The following is a 17,665-nucleotide window of genomic DNA, read 5'->3' as shown; positions in this document are numbered from 1 at the left end:
TAAGCTCAGCACACACAGAGGCCATATTTTTCCAGAGTACACAAGATGCTAGAACTAAACTTCCAGTGTGAATTGCAACTTTCAATAAAAGATGACAAGAACAAAAGAATGCTGTGATCACTATAATGGATTGTAAAGAACAATTTAATTGATTTTTCTACAGATGGTAGCTATATATTCTCTCATTGAATTCACTGCTTTGGCACAATGCTTTCAAATGTACATACTTTAATACTGCAGATACATTTACTGGAGTATGCTTTATTTTAAGACTCTACCACAGTTCATTTCAGGAAAGGCCTCAAACTGGCATTTTGTATAGATCACATTTCAAGAAGAAGCAAGTATCAGTTCAACAGAAAATACAGGCTACAAACTCTGCCCACATACATCCCTTCACTAAAAACAAGCCACCCCTTCAATTTTGCTGGGTTTATTTAAGAAACTTTCTGAAGTTCAGCACACGCTATGGATAAACTTCTTAGATTTTTGAATCTTTATGGTTGCAGTTTTCACAGAGCACTCAAAGTACAGTGGTACCTTGGTTCTTGAACTTAATCCATTCTGGGAGTCTGTTTGACTGCCGAAACTGTTCAAAAACCAAGGCACGGCTTCTAATTGGCCGCAGAAGCTTCCTGCACTCAATCGGAAGCCGCAGAAGCTGTGTCAGATGTTCGGCTTCCAAAAAATGTTCACAAACTGGAATACTTACTTCTGGGTTTGCTGCGTTTGGGAGCCGATTTGTTCGACAACTAAGCCATTCAGGAACCAAGGTACTACTGTAAATACTCGATCTCAATTTAGTTTAAGAGATAATTTTTTTTTTTTTACCCCTCAGTGGTCTAAGGAAAATCATTGTACACACGTATGCATTTTCTCCTAAAGACTTACACTGAGTACAGATGATCATTGTTGTAGACTGATTTCCTGTTACTGCAACCATATTATCCCCTTGATCCAGCAAAACTAACATAACTGTCGAAACATAATGTGTGAGGGTGGGGAAAATTTCAGCAAATTTTTTTTATAGAAAACCCTTTGGGGGCTATTCAGTTTGGATATTTCTTTTTTAAAAAGGTTGGAACATGACAGATATTTGCATAATAATGAATGAATGAAGCATGCATTCTGCAAGCAATTATGCATACTGGAAGTACCCATAAATCCAAATTTGAAGAGAAAGCGGAACTCTAGTCTCCAGACGTTCCATTCCATGTGTGGCTTCGGTTGCTCTGTACTGGAATGTTGGCCTCATTATGAGGTAAATGTGATTGTTATGTGCAAAAAGGTCTTATTTTCAGATTTTTCTAGTAATCAGCATGTCTAAAAATATATATAAAAGATCTATACACTTCTGTTTTCTGGATAGTGTAGAAGCAGTGATGTGAGGATGGAAATTTTCTCCTATATTTTTTTGTAGAAGTTTCCCCATTTCTAAAAATGAAGCGGTCCATATAATTAATTAATAGCATAAGGAATGGATGCACCACCAGTCAAAAGAGCCATTTCAAAGTTGTCACCTTTTTCCCCAAGTGACTATCCCATGGATGTTAATTTAGCACACAAACAAACACATGCCCTAAATCTTCAGCAGGGTTTGGTTCAGACATATCCCAAGCCAAATTGAGCTGCCAGGGACAGGTTCAGTGCTGTTTAAGGTGAAGCAGGTATTCTCTGAGGCATCCTAAATGAAGTCATTGAAGCCTCATGGCTGCTTTGAAGCTTCAGAGGTCCCAGAGAACTTAGAACTGCCTCCTTAAAATCATAACATTTCCTCAATATCTCCAAAAAGGACAGGGGGAAAGGGAGAGTAGAGGGTGCAGTTTTGTGACTGACTAACTGGAAAATAGCTTCCCCAGGGCTCTTCTTTTTTACTTCCAATCATGGTGCTTCTGCGAGGGAGAGAAGTGTCAACTAAGCAGAAATCAAAAAGAAAAGCCACAAACTATTTTTCATCTATCACACTTCCCCTCATCTCTCCTTCTGTGCTCCGTGCTGTTTTCTACATACTGACCAAAAAACCCCAGAAGGATAAGTTAGTTCCTTTCCGCCAAACACTTTAATAACTGCCCATCCCCTTGTACACCCCCCACCCCTTGCCTATCCATATGAAATTCTACATATTATTTTGGCATCTTTGGACAACGCCATTTTCAGAGAAATTCTTCAGAAAAGCCACGGGAGGGATATGCAAGTCTGTTCTTTTCCGCCTTTAAAGACATTCCTTGCACAACCTGCCCTGCTCCTATCTGTCTGAAATTCGGGGGGGGGGTGTCAACCCAACATAAAATTCCATCCATTTCTGCAAAGAAATAAAAAGGATATGCATCCTCTTAAATAAATTAGCAAAGTTTAATTGTACCTAGTGCAAAAGCCCCAAAGCCTCTCTCTAAAATTTGGTGGGCTTCATCCACTTAGAAAGTGCTATTATGCCTGCATGTTCCATCTACTGCTGTCAAATAGTAAAAAAAACAGACATTTGTTGATATTTTTGTTACAATGAATTGGGCCATATGAAGTATTAGATTTTCCAAGGTGATACAAGGTTTCATTTCTGAGCCAAAGCAGCTCATGCCCAAGGTGGTCCCTATCTCGGCTCTACTGTCTCCAAGTTACTGGAAAGTTATTATCTGTGCACAGTCTTAAAAACAGAAGGGTTTCCATATGATTTATTCATTCAATTCAAGTCCCTGTCTTCCCCATAGACTCTAAAAGCTGTGCAGGTCTCAACCACTCAACTCTAGCCCATGCCAAAACACCACCAAACAATTCTGAACTCTGCAGAGAGAGTAAATCAATATGACATTTTCATTTAAAAGGTAACATTAGATGTTTTATTCCCAATGATTTGAGTTGTAGTCATACAACACCTGCAGATCCACTGGTTCCCTATTCCAGCTCTACTGTCTTCAAGTCATGTTTTTACTTCCAAGGCATGCTTTCCATTAACATTTTCCTCCTGCCATCATTATATTTTTAAGTACAAACTCATAGTTAAGTCAAATTTCTTTTTGAAGTAATGCCCATCTGTTAGATCACTAGGCTACACCTGCGTGAAGTACAGCTGATTTCACTGGGCAGAATTAGTTTAAGCTTTCCCCTACATTTCTTTATAATTTCCAAAAAATACAATACCTTTTTGACCAGAGACCATGGCAGAGATTAGAAAATGAATGGGTAGACACATTATAGACCAAATCACATGCAGCTTTTGGTTTAGTTAATTCACTCCTAAGGGACTCTGCTGGAATCTGGAGTTAGTTTTGAAATGATGCTCACCTGTTAAACCGCTAGGATATGGACATGGCACAGATGAAAATGAGGAAGATGCTCCTCCAAACGGTGTCATCCCAGATGGCCCACCAAAAGGAGTCACGGAATGGCTGTTAAAATTAACTGATGATCCCTTTATTGCAGGTGACTGGTTTGCTTGGGTTGGATCTGTTCCATAATGGCTGGCATGGGAAGTAATGGGTTCTGGAGCATTCTCAGTCCTATATTTCATTGTAGGACTTTTATCTTCCTTACTTTTAATACACCCCATGGTCTTTTCTGTAGAGAGAAAGATAGCATCACTTTGATATGTCAATATTTAAATAAGTTATTCTTTCTTAAGTATTTAGAACAAATTGGAGATCTAAGTGTCTGAGGCTTCGACAATTCTAAATTCTGAAGCTGAATGGCCTTCCTGGTGTATAAAAAGGTGAATTTGTTGACAGCAGAGTTCATAATTTTGAGCCTGGTTGCAATTGTACGGCCTTATTACACTAATAAAGACCCTTTGATCTCTGACATGTTATTTTCAAGCTATTGGACTCACACCAATGCAGAGTTCACCAATGCACTGGCTGGCCCCTGTGAGAACAGGATGGCCATTGGTCAGTCTAGGCAGGCCATTGGCCTGATCCAGCGGACTCTTCTTATGTTCTTAAGTACATAGTCACACAGTGCAATATTTAGCAGCCCTTTAAGTTAAAAACTGTTATAAAAAGAATACAAAAAAATGACATTTCATTTTAAGGCATCAACTTAAAATGGACTATTTTAATAACCACTCTTGCAATTTTATTCTCTAAACATTAAATAATAATAATAATAAACAAATCCATGCTAGCAATTTCACCTCTTTAAATTTAACATCTCAGTTGTGTAAGCTGCTTCTACTTGCCATTTTTACAGAGGTAACTGAGTTCAAAACCTGCTGAGGAAAGAAGTCCTCAGTACAGTGGTACCTCGGGTTACATATGCTTCAGGTTACAGACTCTGCTAACCCAGAAATAGTACCTCGGGTTAAGAACTTTGCTTCAGGATGCGAACAGAAATTGTGCTCTGGCGGCGCAGCGGCAGCAGGAGGCCTCATTAGCTAAAGTGGTGCTTCAGGTTAAGAACAGTTTCAGGTTAAGAACGGACCTCCGGAATGAATTAAGTACTTAACCAGAGGTACCACTGTACTGATAAACAGTACTACTGAACTGGTGAAGTTCTATGAAGTTAATGCTAATTAATTTGAAAAAGATAGATAAACTGAAGTAGGTGAATCCTGGACAATGTTGTTGGCACAGCCTGGTCATGTTTCTAGGATATGCTAGGTGCACATGGTTTTTATTTATTTTTTGTGTTTTTCTTCCCACCCCAGCTAAGCAACAGTAGAATACGGCTGTTTTGCCAGTGTAGCAGTGGTGCAGCTCTTCTTTAATGTAATATCAGTATAGGATTGCTCTGTTACTTTAGTTACACAATATGTTTAATTCCATTGCCTCTGTAGAAATGGTAAGTAGTTTACAATGATCCACCTCAGATAAGCAATTTTAACAAGGTATGTTATTATTGTTTATTCTTCCAGGTTTCTGAAATATAGACATGATCAGCTATGTGATGTTACATAAATGCTGATGAGTAAATATATTGATTTGTGTATGAAGCATTACATTATTCATACTTTTTACTTGCAGGTTAGATACTGTTTCAGCTTTGTTTGGGATTTTAGCTTTTTGTGTGCAAAATTGGCAAATCAGAATGGGTTCAAGTAAGGTAGGAGATCCATGTGGAGGCCACCCATATGTAGCCTTCCACATCTGCATGTGGGCAACTGAGATCACAAATATATGATTTTTTCAAACTGTTTAGAAAGATTTAACAAACACTGTGTTGTAAATTATTATATTCACATTTAATTAAATGGGGTACTTATCAATTTAGAGTTTACATATAGTAAGAACTTATGCCAACATTAACTGACAGTGTCTTTTTACTAAACACTTTCACACTTGTGCAAAGTTAAACCAATTTGGAACTCTCTCTGCTAGCCAATTGTCTGCTTAAAGTATGAGTCCTATTCACTGAGTTGAATTGCTTCATTAAGGGACAGTTGGCTGGCATGGAGAAGACTGAGCAGACTGACAATGTGCTTCAGTTACAAAGAAACTGCAGCAAGATTTTTTAAAATCACACTGGGTCTCTCAATAAATGAAGCTAGCTGAAGAGCATACAAATAAAGAATGTTTCCAGGAGAGGCTGAAAGTTCTGTGGCCTTCTGACTTAAACCACATTAAAAAAACAACAACACAAAATATGTATTTGATTTATTTGAAAATATACTCATGAATATTAAATACTTTGGCCACCTCATGAGAAGAGAAGACTCCCTGGAAAAGACCCTGATGTTGGGAAAGATGGAGGGCACAAGGAGAAGGGGACGACAGAGGATGAGATGGTTGGACAGTGTACTTGAAGCTACCAGCATGAGTTTGACCAAACTGCGGGAGGCAGTGGAAGACAGGAGTGCCTGGCGTGGTCTGGTCCATGGGGTCATGAAGAGTCGGACATGACTAAACAACAACATATTAAATATATTTCCTCAAAAAAGGCAGTTATGAGACCCCCTAAAAAGATATCTCTAAACCTCAAAATTCTGTATAATTATTGACTAAGGGCCAACGTTCTCTTCTTGGACAAAGAGCCTGAGTGGGTATTTACTCCCATACTCCAGACAAGTCATAGATGAAACATATTAACTCATTTCGCTCTTGCTTCCAATCTGGTTTTGGAAATTAAACTGCCTTGGTTACCCTGATGATTGACAGATGAGTGGCAACTCTGCTCCTTCTCTCAACAGCTTTCAATGACCATATTATCCTTCTGATTATCAACCATCTGGGGTAAGAATTGGAAGCACTGCATTTTGTTGGTTCCACTCCTACCTGATTGATCAGTTCCAGAATGTGGTGTTGGGAGACAGTTGCTCTGCCCTGTGGTATTTTTGCTGTGGAATTCCACAAGATTCAATCATTTCCAATATTGTTTAACATTTATGTGAAACCACTGGAAAAGGTCATCAGTATATTTGGAGTGAATAAGTATACAGTCTGATCACAACTCATACACAAAATCAAGCATAGCAAAAAGCTGTCTGAAGCCCTGTGTGGAAGACCTTCCTGTCTCCACTGGCTCCCTAGGTAGCAAGATGAGTGGGGAAAGTAGTGAAGGCAGAAAGAGGAAGAAGAAACCTGGTTCCCTCAGCTGCGAAAGGGAGGAGAAAAGCAGACAGGGAGAGAGGCAGACAAAAGCTGTAGCTCCATTCTAGCTATTTTGTTTTGCTTGTAGTTCTCTCTGTTGGCCTTTCCAGAAGCCCATATTTCTTCCTCCATCTACCTCTGTTTCACCACTTGTTTCCGAGTTGCCTCCTACATCGGGGGGGGGGGGAGGTTGTTGCTGCCCTCAGGCCAAGCGCATATAATAGAATTTTGTGCAAATAAAATGTGTGTGTGTGTGTTGTGATCATACTGTATTGCTAACGCTGAGCTCTTTCTTCTCAAATTATGTTCTGAGTAAGTGCATGGAGTAATAACAAGCTTGAATGAGAGCCAAGAAATGGAATATTTAAGTCTTAGGTGCTGTTGGTTGGTGAGAAACTTGTTAAACAGCTGACATGAAGCAAATCAGATGGCTAGTTTTGCAGAAATGAAAATCAGTTGATGTACAGAAAATGCGGACACTCATGCAACACACTTAACAATGAGAAGAAATGCGCAAGGTAGGTCTTTCCCCTTCAGCAGGTGCTGATGTGTATGTACCATGCCCAATCTAGAACAATTTTCTTTTTGAAATTTGCAAGAACGGCATTCCACCATAAACAAAGTATTCTTCTGAATTCAAAGAGCTTATTGTTCCAGCCATCACAAAGCTCCTGCCATAGTATCATTGGTCAGTCAGTTCACTGCCTTTAGGTCCAACAAGCCTAGAAATCTAATAATAAACAACATGATAGACCAGGGAATGAAGTTCAGCTTAGAGAGATGAAAGAAAGAAGGGAATACGAACTCAAACCAATTCAAAGCCAACAATGAACTTTCATGACTGAAGTATAATACAGAGTTGCCCAAACCCAGGATTTTAACTTAATTTCAAATAAACCTCAACAGTCCCACAATAAACATAGATTATTCATCGTGGAGTTTTTGTGCTACCATTTGATGGATGAATGCTGCTCCCACATGGTCCTATGTCTCAGAACAGTATCAGCATAACTATAATTTATAATAATTTATTATTTATACCCCGCTCATCTGGCTGGGCCTCCCCAGCCACTCTGGGCGGCTTCCATAAAAACAAAAAATACAGTAAAATATCACACGTTAAAAACTTCCCTGAACAGGGCTGCCTTAAGATGTCTTCTGAATGTCAGGTAGTTGTTTATCGCTTTGACATCTGCTGGAAGGGCGTTCCACAGGGCGGGCGCCACTACCGAGAAGGCCCTCTGCCTGGTTCCCTGTAGCTTTGCTTCTCGCAATGAGGGAACCGCCAGAAGGCCCTTGGCGCTGGACCTCAGCGTCCGGGCAGAATGATGGGGGTGGAGACGCTTCTTCAGGTATACTGGACCGAGGCCGTTTAGGGCTTTAAAGGTCAGCACCAACACTTTGAATTGTGCTCGGAAACGTACTGGGAGCCAATGTAGGTCTTTCAAGACCGGTGTTATATGGTCTCGGTGGCCGCTCCCAGTCACCAGTCTAGCTGCCGCATTCTGGATTAGTTGTAGTTTCCGAGTCACCTTCAAAGGTAGCCCCACGTAGAGCACATTGCAGTAGTCCAAGCGGGAGATAACCAGAGCATGCACCACTCTGGCGAGACAGTCCGCAGGCAGATAGGGTCTCAGCCTACGTACCAGATGGAGCTGGTAAACAGCTGCCCTGGACACAGATTTGACCTGTGCCTCCATGGACAGCTGTGAGTCCAAAATGACTCCCAGGCTGCGCACCTGGTCCTTCAGGGGCACAGGGGACAACATGCTTTGTTGGCCAGGAATGCAAATGGTCAGCTGGGCCTTGTTCCTGCCATTCACCAAGGTGGGGCTTGAATTTACATTTCCTGTTTCCCAGTATTATGCCCTAGATTATGGACATACTCCTGGGAGGGTGCAGGTATGGCTGCCCTTATTGCCAGTCCTAGTTCCTCCCTTCCCATGAAGGCAGAAGGCTCCTTCTCCCCTTCAGTAGGTATAGAGCCATGGGTACTGTGAGATACTGCCATCTTTCCTCCACTTTATGTTGTACATTCGAAGGAGTTGTTACTTTTAATGCAAGAGGCATAAAAATACTGAAATCTCCCATGTGCAATGATTTCTGGTGCTTCAGAGTTGCAGGGATCTTGTTTCCATCACAGTGTAGATTGCTTTTGGGTGCCCGTTTATCAGGCTATGCCTTACATGTGTGCAGTGGAGATGGAAAATGTCATGTGCTTCTATACTGTGTACAGATCGGTTTCATCTATGCCTAACTGACAGGTGTCAATGGCGTGATGCACCATGATTGTCTGTGTAATACTGACTCTCACCAATGGGGCCACAACTGTTATAACTTCTGCATTCTGCTTTTGTGCTATTCTTCTTTGCCCTTTCAACTTTTTACTGTGTAAATTTATGATCCTGATTAAGTTGCATCAAGGCTATCTATGCTGGCCAAAGCAGGTGTCTGACATTGCAGGTCAATAGGATTGCCTAGTAAGTCTATAAAACAGTAAGCTCATTGCTGCAGCAAAAGTGACAGATAAAGGATGTTAAGGAATTCTTAATTCTGGACAAGGAATAATTTGTTCATCATTTTACATACCAGATGTTTTGTTCTCAAGAGCTAACTTCCATCAGCTTGATAGATTTTTATATTTAATTGCAAAAGTTGTATGAAGAATTCAAAATGTGCTCATTTGTTAACAGTTTACTAAACTGTATATGGCTTTTGAAACATGCAGCAACAAATAATATAGTAACATCATAACAAAATCTCAGCAAAGCATTTTCACCTCTAGGGAGCAACTGAAACAAAGTCATGACAGGAAGAATAATGTTACCTAATTTCCTCTGTCAAATACTACAAGAACAAGAACAGAAAACCAGATACTTGTCTGAGGTTTTTGTGGTTATTGCAGCTTCTCCATTCTCCAACTATATCAACACTATGTAGCAATACAATAAGTAAACTTTTGTTCTGACAATCTGCATAGTCTGACTGTTTGTTCTATGGTGAACCTAAATGTTAAAGATAAGAACTACAGAGCTCTATTGGCATTCTGGGTATGTGTTAAGACATTTGCCTTGTCTTTTCTTCTTTTTTGGAAAGGATATCAATTATTTTTTCAACAGTCCCATGCATTTTTTAAAGTTCTCCACATTATATAGAAATGTATTCAAATCTGCACCAAGAAATACAGCCAAAGAATTCTACTTGTGAATGCACACTATTTTATTCTATATATTAGGAAAGTGGGTGACCCAACTGCAAATATGCTGGTTCCCCAGACTGGTTGGGGAGCGGAGGACAAGATTAATCTCCACCAACAAAGGAACCTCTAGGTGTACAAATGCCCTACAGTTTTGAACCCCACTTCCCTTGTGCAGTCCTCCAAACCATCTTAACCCAGAGCTACCTTCATGACATCGTCAAATACTGGCAGCAGACAGAGCACACAGGTACAAACAGACCTTCAGTTTCCAGTGCTGGGAGAAAGGAAAGCAATGGCTTCCTACAGGGGGAGGAAAATGGGCTTGATGTAAGTGTATCCTCCATCACAGATACTATGAGGCCAATTGTTTTTAAATGCAGAGCAGAAGGAATGCCCCCTGACTGGGATGTGTTCTTGGGATAGAAGGTGGCCTATCTGAAGATCACCTCCTTATCACAGAATCCATAAGTTTACATAGGGGTCAGCAACCTTTTTCAGCCGTGGGCCGGTCCACTGTCCATCAGACCATGGGGGGGGGGGAACCGGACTATATTTTGAAAAAAATATATATGAACGAATTCCTATGCCCCACAAATAACCCAGAAATGCATTTTAAATAAAAGAACACATTCTGCTCATGTAAAAACATGCTGGTTCCCAGACCGTTAGTGGGCCGGACTGAGAGGGCAATTGGGCCATATCCGGCCCACAGACCTTAGGTTGCCTACCCCTGAGTTAACAGAAGTCATCTCCATGTGAGATAGTGACAGGCCTATCTTGGAACAGAGCGGAGCACCAAAAGGAAGGAAGAGAAAAAAAGAACTATCTCTAGGGGCAATTCTGGGATGGGGTGGGGGTGAGGTACTTGCTTTATTACCCAATATCAAGCAGATTTTTTTTTATAATTTAAAATGCCTGACCATTTTATGTTCAGCTGTTTTCAAGTGGAATACCGTCAAGGGGGACCAGTTGTCTATATACCTCCAGAAACATCAGTACCAGAATATCAGCTGTATTCTCAGAGACAATGAATACAAAGCAGAGGCAGTGTTTCCAAGACAACAACCTTTTAGCAAAGAATTGTGGTAATCTAAAAGTATTTCTGTCAGCTAAACGTGCGCAATAGGTTAAACAACTTATCCCAAGAACTAGATTTTCATAAGACATATACAATAATGCAACAGTTGTCTTGTGGATTTAAGGTGGAAGGAAGAGCATATGGGTATGGTGGATATTTCGCTGACATAAATAGAATTCCTTTCAAGCATAATTAGTTAGGTGGTGTAATGTTGTTCCATCCCATAATAGTATACTGTTCTAATAATCCTGTATGAATATACTTGTGTTGCCAATAATTTCTAAGCAGCAAACTTATTTCTAGGAAAACAATGATCTCAGCTCTCTCAGCTCTTTTTCTTAGCTGGCTTTTATCAGAAATCCCAAACATAAGTATACAAGAATGGTCTTGGATGAAAGTGAATCTTCTTCAGGGCCGTAGCTAGGTGATCTTGCGCCCCTGGCAGAACCGTCCAGATTGCACACTCTAGCCATGGACAAATTAGCTCTTCTTTCCACCTCTCCTCCAATCCTGCCCCCTCCACCCATTCAATTCACCCTTATTTAAAACCATTTCTTATGAGGCATTAATTGATATTGATATTTATGGACATATTTTTAAGCCGATTTTGCACCTCCCCCCATCGCCTGCGCCCTTGGCAGGGGCCCACCTCACCACCCCCTAGCTACAGTCCTGATCTTCTTTCCCAAAGTAGATAGCTTAAATGCCTCTGAGAAACCCAAAAAGCACATCATTATGGCAAAAAAAAATTCTCCATTGTTTGCTTGCCAGCAGTAGGGATTTCAAGGCATACAACAGAGGTTTTGAACCTAACGTCTGGGAACTGAGTGTGACAGAACTACTCCAATAGTTTCCCTAGGAAGATGCCTTAAAGACAGCACAAAATCTTCAGCTGACTCCAAATACGTCTGTCAACATAACATGCACATAGAAGCACAACAATCAGATCATATTGATGCTTTTAATTATGTTTTATAGATATTTATAGACAGATTTTATTGCACATCATATGCTGTAAGCTGACTTGTTAAATTTTATGAAAGCGTGGATTATAAATTTTCAAGTAAAATAAATACAACACCTATTATGCTTACTTTCCAATTTGTTTCCAAGTTAAATTTAAGGTGCTGGTCCAAATCTTTAAATCTTTAAACAGCCTGGGGGCTGTTTATCTAAAACATCATTGCTCTACCTGGTGTGCATCATATATTTAGGACTACAGGTCCAATCATCCCTGACTGACGGTCTGATGACAGTTGTTTTCTAAAATATCTGGAAGTCAGGTTGGGGGAAAGTGATCTACAGAACTGCCTTTGCTGTTGCACGAATGAAACATTTAAGAGTGCCCCATCACGATCAGCTCTTTGGTATTCATTAAAATCAGACACATTTGAAGGGTACCAGAGACAGGCCTTTTCTTTAGTGATACCAGAATTATGGAAATCCCTCCCTGGGGAAATAGAACAAGCCTCTTTCTTTGTACTTTTGAAACGCAATGCACACTGAAAACATCTTCATTCAGGGAGGTATGATTTTATTTTTTTAAAGATATATGTGATTGCTTTTTATATATTTTTTTTTCAAGTAGCCTTGTGAGAAGACTTTTTAGAAGGTGGTATATTAATGCATCCATAAGATAATAAAGAGTTATTGCTTAAATATAGAAATCTTCATTTAAGTCTATCAATATATTCATTGTAAGTACTGCAACAGCTTAAAAGCAATCTTGTAACTTGAAACTTTCACCTAGCAATCTTATTAACACTACAACAGCTGGGATCCAAAGAAGCCTTTAGGCTCAGAAAATATCTCCTACATCCTTTTTTCATTTCAAGACTCACCCACACCATAGTTCTTAGCACTGCACTCGAGGCTGTACATAATGCTAGTTTTCCAGTCTTCTGAAGAATGGGGAAATAGCTAGCTGGTGACAATCTTACACAGCTTTTGGAAATCTGGAAGTTGTACTGTGCACATCCCCTTGACTTTGGATCTCCACCATCGATATTTGACCCCCAAAGCTATTTTGAACTGCTACATGGTAATGCAATTGTATAGAGATGCAATCCTATAGACTGGTGGTGGGGTTAACCTTGTTGGGGGTCTTTGGGAATCAGGTTTTTTTGGGGGGGAGATGATCCAGCCCATGGGTTAGGCCCCCCCACTTTACCTACTTACTTGGGACTAAGTTCCATTAAAAATCTGTGCAAAGGATTAGGTTATAAATTCAAAACCTCAGGTTTTCACTCACTAGGGTAAAACTGTAATTTAGATAATGTAGAAAGACCTTGGAAAAAACCCAACTGTTGAAACAATTAATGCAAGTCTCACATATTTCAAGCAGTTTGATTAAAAACTAACATATGAAAACCATGAAACATTATCAGAAATCACTTGCTCTTTGAAGACTGTATGGGTTATATTTGATCTGCAACACTATGCTTTGCCTTTATAGTAAATATTGTCTTAACACTTGACCCTGCTAAGCAGATGAGATCTGCTTGGCATTATGCATTTCACCTCGGGGGCTGGGCTTTTTTTGTTTTTGTTTTGCAGTCAGAAGTACAATGGTTGCACTGCTTAACCAAGGAAAAAAATTTTAGTCAACTAAAAATGTGCCTCTGAATAACCATACAGCAGCTTTTTATAAAAAAAAATTAACAGATTTACTTATAAAAATTTCATCATCTTAAAAGAGGCATTCCATCTTTTCTCACATGTAGGAAGAAATGCCTGCTATGGTATGTGTATGGTATCTAAAACATACGCTTCTTGCTTTCCAAGTATTTTACACACATACAGCCTGCATAATCCTATGTTTGTTCTTAGATGTAGTGAGTTCATTGATACTTATTGTCAGGTAAATGTGTATAGAATTGCAACCTAGGGGTGATATCTAACTAAGTCAGAGAAGATCCACTGGAATAAATGGAGCTACTTTGAATAGGACTAACATTGGATATAACTCAAAGTGATTCATTGATAAACTTATATGCTTGTTTGATTAAAATTTCTTTCAACGCTAAAATTTCTTTGGAACGCTAAACGTTGCATGTGTTCTTAACTAGAGAACAAGGCCTTCAATACTGATTTTTTTATTATTGCATAAAGAAGTGCTTTCCTCCTTTAAAACTACTTTTAACTATATCATTTACTCCACTGGTTTTCAAAATAAAAATTAAAACAAAATGCTAATCTGCTGCAAAGTAGCTTCAGACTGTTTTACTCCAAGACACTTCAGTTAATATCTGAACTTGAAATGGTTTTTATTTGACAATGCAACTTTAATATTCCCCAAGTACTGACAACAAATCATTACAGTCCCTCCCTAATCAGCATACTTTAAAAATTACATAACATAGTATCACAAAATGTGATGGGTGGACTCACAGTAAATATTATATTAACTGTTAAGAGTGAAACTGCTCGTGATTAATTTAAGGTTTAAACATGCTCAGTGCATGTAAGTACATGTAGTGTGAACATATTCATTTCAAAGAGAAATTTTTTTGTTTAGGACCTAATATTTAATAAATTGTTTTGATTGTAAATTCAAGTAAATACTAATTACACTTCAAAATGATGTAGCCTATGGATACATAGCTATACTAACTGAAATGTGTCATTATCCTATACATTTTGTATACTGCTTGTTAACTTGAGCAAGTTCATTATGTCTTCATGTCATGAATTCTCATGAAGTTTCTAAAGGAAGTTACTTCTCCCCCAGTGGGAAAATAAAAACCCCAAATGATTGAAGGAAACCACAGTTGTATTTTGTTCTGTAATAAAAGCTTAATGATTCTTAAGAGTCATGATCTCTGGTATCATTGTTTGGAAGACAATATACATATATTGGGACCAAAGTGCAAATCAGGAATCAGCTTTTAGTTTCTGAATTCGTTCTGACCCACAACAACGCAGTTGCAGTTTTTGGGGCTGAGAAACAGACTACTGTACATTTAAAACTAAGAACTGTGCTAAATCCTTTAAACGACGTTGACACTCAAGAGAACAAATGGTCCCGGCTTACTTTATGAGCAGCATACAGCATTTGCTTGAGGGGACTACAAAGAGAGACTTCATCAAGTCGCTTCGAGACATATTCCAGGAGTTTAAAAGTTGAGAAGACTGGAAAAGGTTGGAAAGCATAACTTGGTACAGTACTTGAGTTTCCTCTCCTATTTCCTCTCCTCCCCTTGCCAAAACAAACAAAACAAACAAAGCCTAACCAGGAAACTTGTTGGGATCGTCCATCAAAGCAAGCGAGGGCGAAGAGGACCCCTTCTGTTGGGAACAGTTGTTATCTGGCTTTCAGGAGCAAACACAAGCAGAAGGCGCGTCTCCTGCCAGGCTGCCACCTCTACACACGAGAAGGGGAGGGAGCGGGGAAGGAGAAAGGGGGGGACACATCCAAACACCCCCCACCCCCTGGAAATGAAACTTTTAAAGGCAGCGTTTTTGAAATATTCCCACACTGTTGCGTGATTGACAGGCGCAAACTCTCCTCAACGAAAAGGGGGAACCCATATGGGCGGAAAGGCAGAAGGAGTTGCTTAAAAACTCTGGGAGTGTGGAGCAAGGAAGGAAGAGCCTTACACCCCCATTACCATAAGAAGCTAAGCACTCCCGAAGGGGTCGTTGGTGGAGGGGGGGACGACGACGACGACGGGTGAGGAGAAGCACGCGGGGCCTAGCGCTCTGCGGGCGCCTCCGCCTCCAGGGAGAGAGCGGGGAAGGGGCGACGGAAGCGCTCGGGACGCTCACCTGCTTGTTCCTGGGCCCGCTCCGGGAGAAAGCGCCGAGTCCTCCTCTGGGGCGGAGGGCGTGAGGGCGCCCTCGCTTCCGCCTCAGGGCAGGAGGCACCTCCGGCCCGCCGAGTAAAGGGGAGCTGGAGAGCGTGAGGGGGAGATGGAGGCAGGGAGGGGGTGCCCGAAGCGACGCCCCCACCGCGCAGGTGCCGCCCGGAGCCTTCAGCCCCTCGGCATCAGCCCCGGCCTAGGGTTCCCCGCGGGCTGAGAGAGAGATCTGGGCGGCCGCTTGGCGAGGCGGCGGCGGCACGCGAGCCCAGGCCGTGGGGAGAGGGAGGAGCCGGGAAGCCAGGGCCCTCGCTCGCTCTCCTTCCACGCGCACCAGGGAGGAGGCGGAGGCGGAGGAGGCGCCGGGTCCCCCTCAGCAAAGCCCGAGTTCACCATCCCGACCTAACATGGCGGCCGGCGGAGACCCGGCGAGGGAGGAGGAAGGGGGCAGCAGCTGTTGCTGAGGAGGGGAAAGTCGCGCTCCCTCGACGGAAGGCGGCGGGCTCTCCCACAGCGCCCCCTGACTCTCTCCCGCTGAGCCTCTGTGGCTTGGCGCCGCCAGGCCCAGGCCGCTCCCTGGGAATCCTGGGCACCTGGTGGCGCCTCCGGGAGAAGGGAGGCGGCGGGAAGGGAAGCTTTGGGAGCGGGACTCGGGAGCCTGCTGGGAAGAGCAGCCCTGGGGTGGGGCAGGGATCGCGGAGGGCTTGTTTCGCAAGTTTATTCCATAATGACGACGACGGTGTTAATGTAATGCTAATATAGGAAACTTTGAGCGCGCAGAGCGCTGCTGTCCATCCTCACGGCGCGCCTGGTGTCCCGTGGCCAATCCGTGTTCGCGCCGCGTCAGGAAATAAATCGGGGCTGCTTCCTCAAAAAGCAGTCGACGCAAGAGGGCTGCTTCTGTCAGCAGAATTGGCTTCCACTTAAAAAGGCTTGGGGTGGTTGTTATATTGTGTTCAGAGTCGTGACTTCAGCTAAACTGAATTTTTAAAAGTCCTTGGAGAGTATACAGTAAACGTTTTAAGTGAACCATTGGTATAACAACCCTAGAAAATCCTCCAGGTCTGACCTGGCAGCGCAAGGGTCCAAATTAGTCCTGGATGCACTGGAAGGCTTTTATAATAATTGCTCTTGAGCCCTGCAAGAGTGTCTTAAGCTTGCAAGAGTTGATCTGCTTAGCAATGGTCCAGGAAAATATCCTGCTCTATCACTAAAAACGAATGTTTTATAAAATGTGTGTGTTGAATTCTGTTTGTGAAACAAAGCCAAATACTAAAACAAGCAACTGATAATGCATTTTGAAACTTATTGCAGTGTGTCAGTATAATGCTTCTGTTGCAACTAGTCTTTAAAGTCTTGAATGAAGCATTTCCCAAAGTTGCTTGAAGTTCTGTGCTCAAGTTCTAAAATTCAGTACTTGATTTTCACTTAGGCTGAGCTATGTGAAGGCTTAACATTAGTCCATATTTAGTCCATTCATACTGAATACGAATTTTTATTCTTAATAAAAGTATATTCTTACTAAAAGTTGAGCTTAAGAAACCAAACTTTCTACTTTTATGTGTCTGTGTATAGTTATTTGCAATGCAGAAACAGAACAGAACAAGCATGCTTGCTTCTTGGTATCATTTGAGGTTATATACATGTCAACTATTAGTAAAATCAACTTTCCCTTAAAATTATATTGTAAATTATATAAGCTATACTATATATAACTATAAAACTGTTTTATGTAAATTACTAACATAAAATTTGAGGTAGCCATACCAAAAAGGGGGGTGTGTGACAAAAATATATAAGAAATTGTCCGGGAGTGTATAAAGTAACCACAACTAGAAATCATTGTATTTTCATTGGAGACATTTTATTTAATACACAAAACTACCGACAGTGTTTGCTTGTCTCATATACAGAGATACATTGTATTTTGGTCAACATTTTACCTGGTAAAAGGCCCATAAATACCTTCCCCTTGTTAACTGTAACGGAAATGATAGGAAAGGAAGGCACAAAAAGGCAGGTTTGGTACCTCTGTTATATCAGCAGTCATAGACTAATTTTTTCCCAGTGCACA

The 17,665-nt window shown here is 41.1% G+C and overlaps 1 protein-coding gene across 2 annotated transcripts in view; it reads right to left on the bottom strand.

Annotated features, from left to right (window-relative positions):
* The window catches only part of YES1 (YES proto-oncogene 1, Src family tyrosine kinase), a 30,448-nt gene extending 14,231 nt beyond the window's left edge, over nt 1-16,217 (bottom strand). The window contains exons 1-3 of one of the 2 annotated variants that reach the window (XM_082235170.1): nt 15,560-16,217; nt 3,280-3,552; nt 892-975 (exon numbers count right to left, since the gene is read on the bottom strand). In XM_082235170.1, coding sequence (XP_082091296.1) covers nt 892-975; nt 3,280-3,544 — 349 coding nt within the window. In that variant the 5' untranslated portion in view covers nt 3,545-3,552; nt 15,560-16,217. The remainder of the gene's footprint in view (nt 1-891; nt 976-3,279; nt 3,553-15,559) is intronic. The other variant, XM_082235169.1, reaches the window with a different exon arrangement.
* Nucleotides 16,218-17,665: the final 1,448 nt, after the last annotated feature.

This window comes from Podarcis vaucheri (assembly GCF_965113315.1).
Source record: "Podarcis vaucheri genome assembly, chromosome: 8".
NCBI lineage: Eukaryota > Metazoa > Chordata > Lepidosauria > Squamata > Lacertidae > Podarcis > Podarcis vaucheri.
This window is presented reverse-complemented; position numbering and strand designations above follow the sequence as displayed.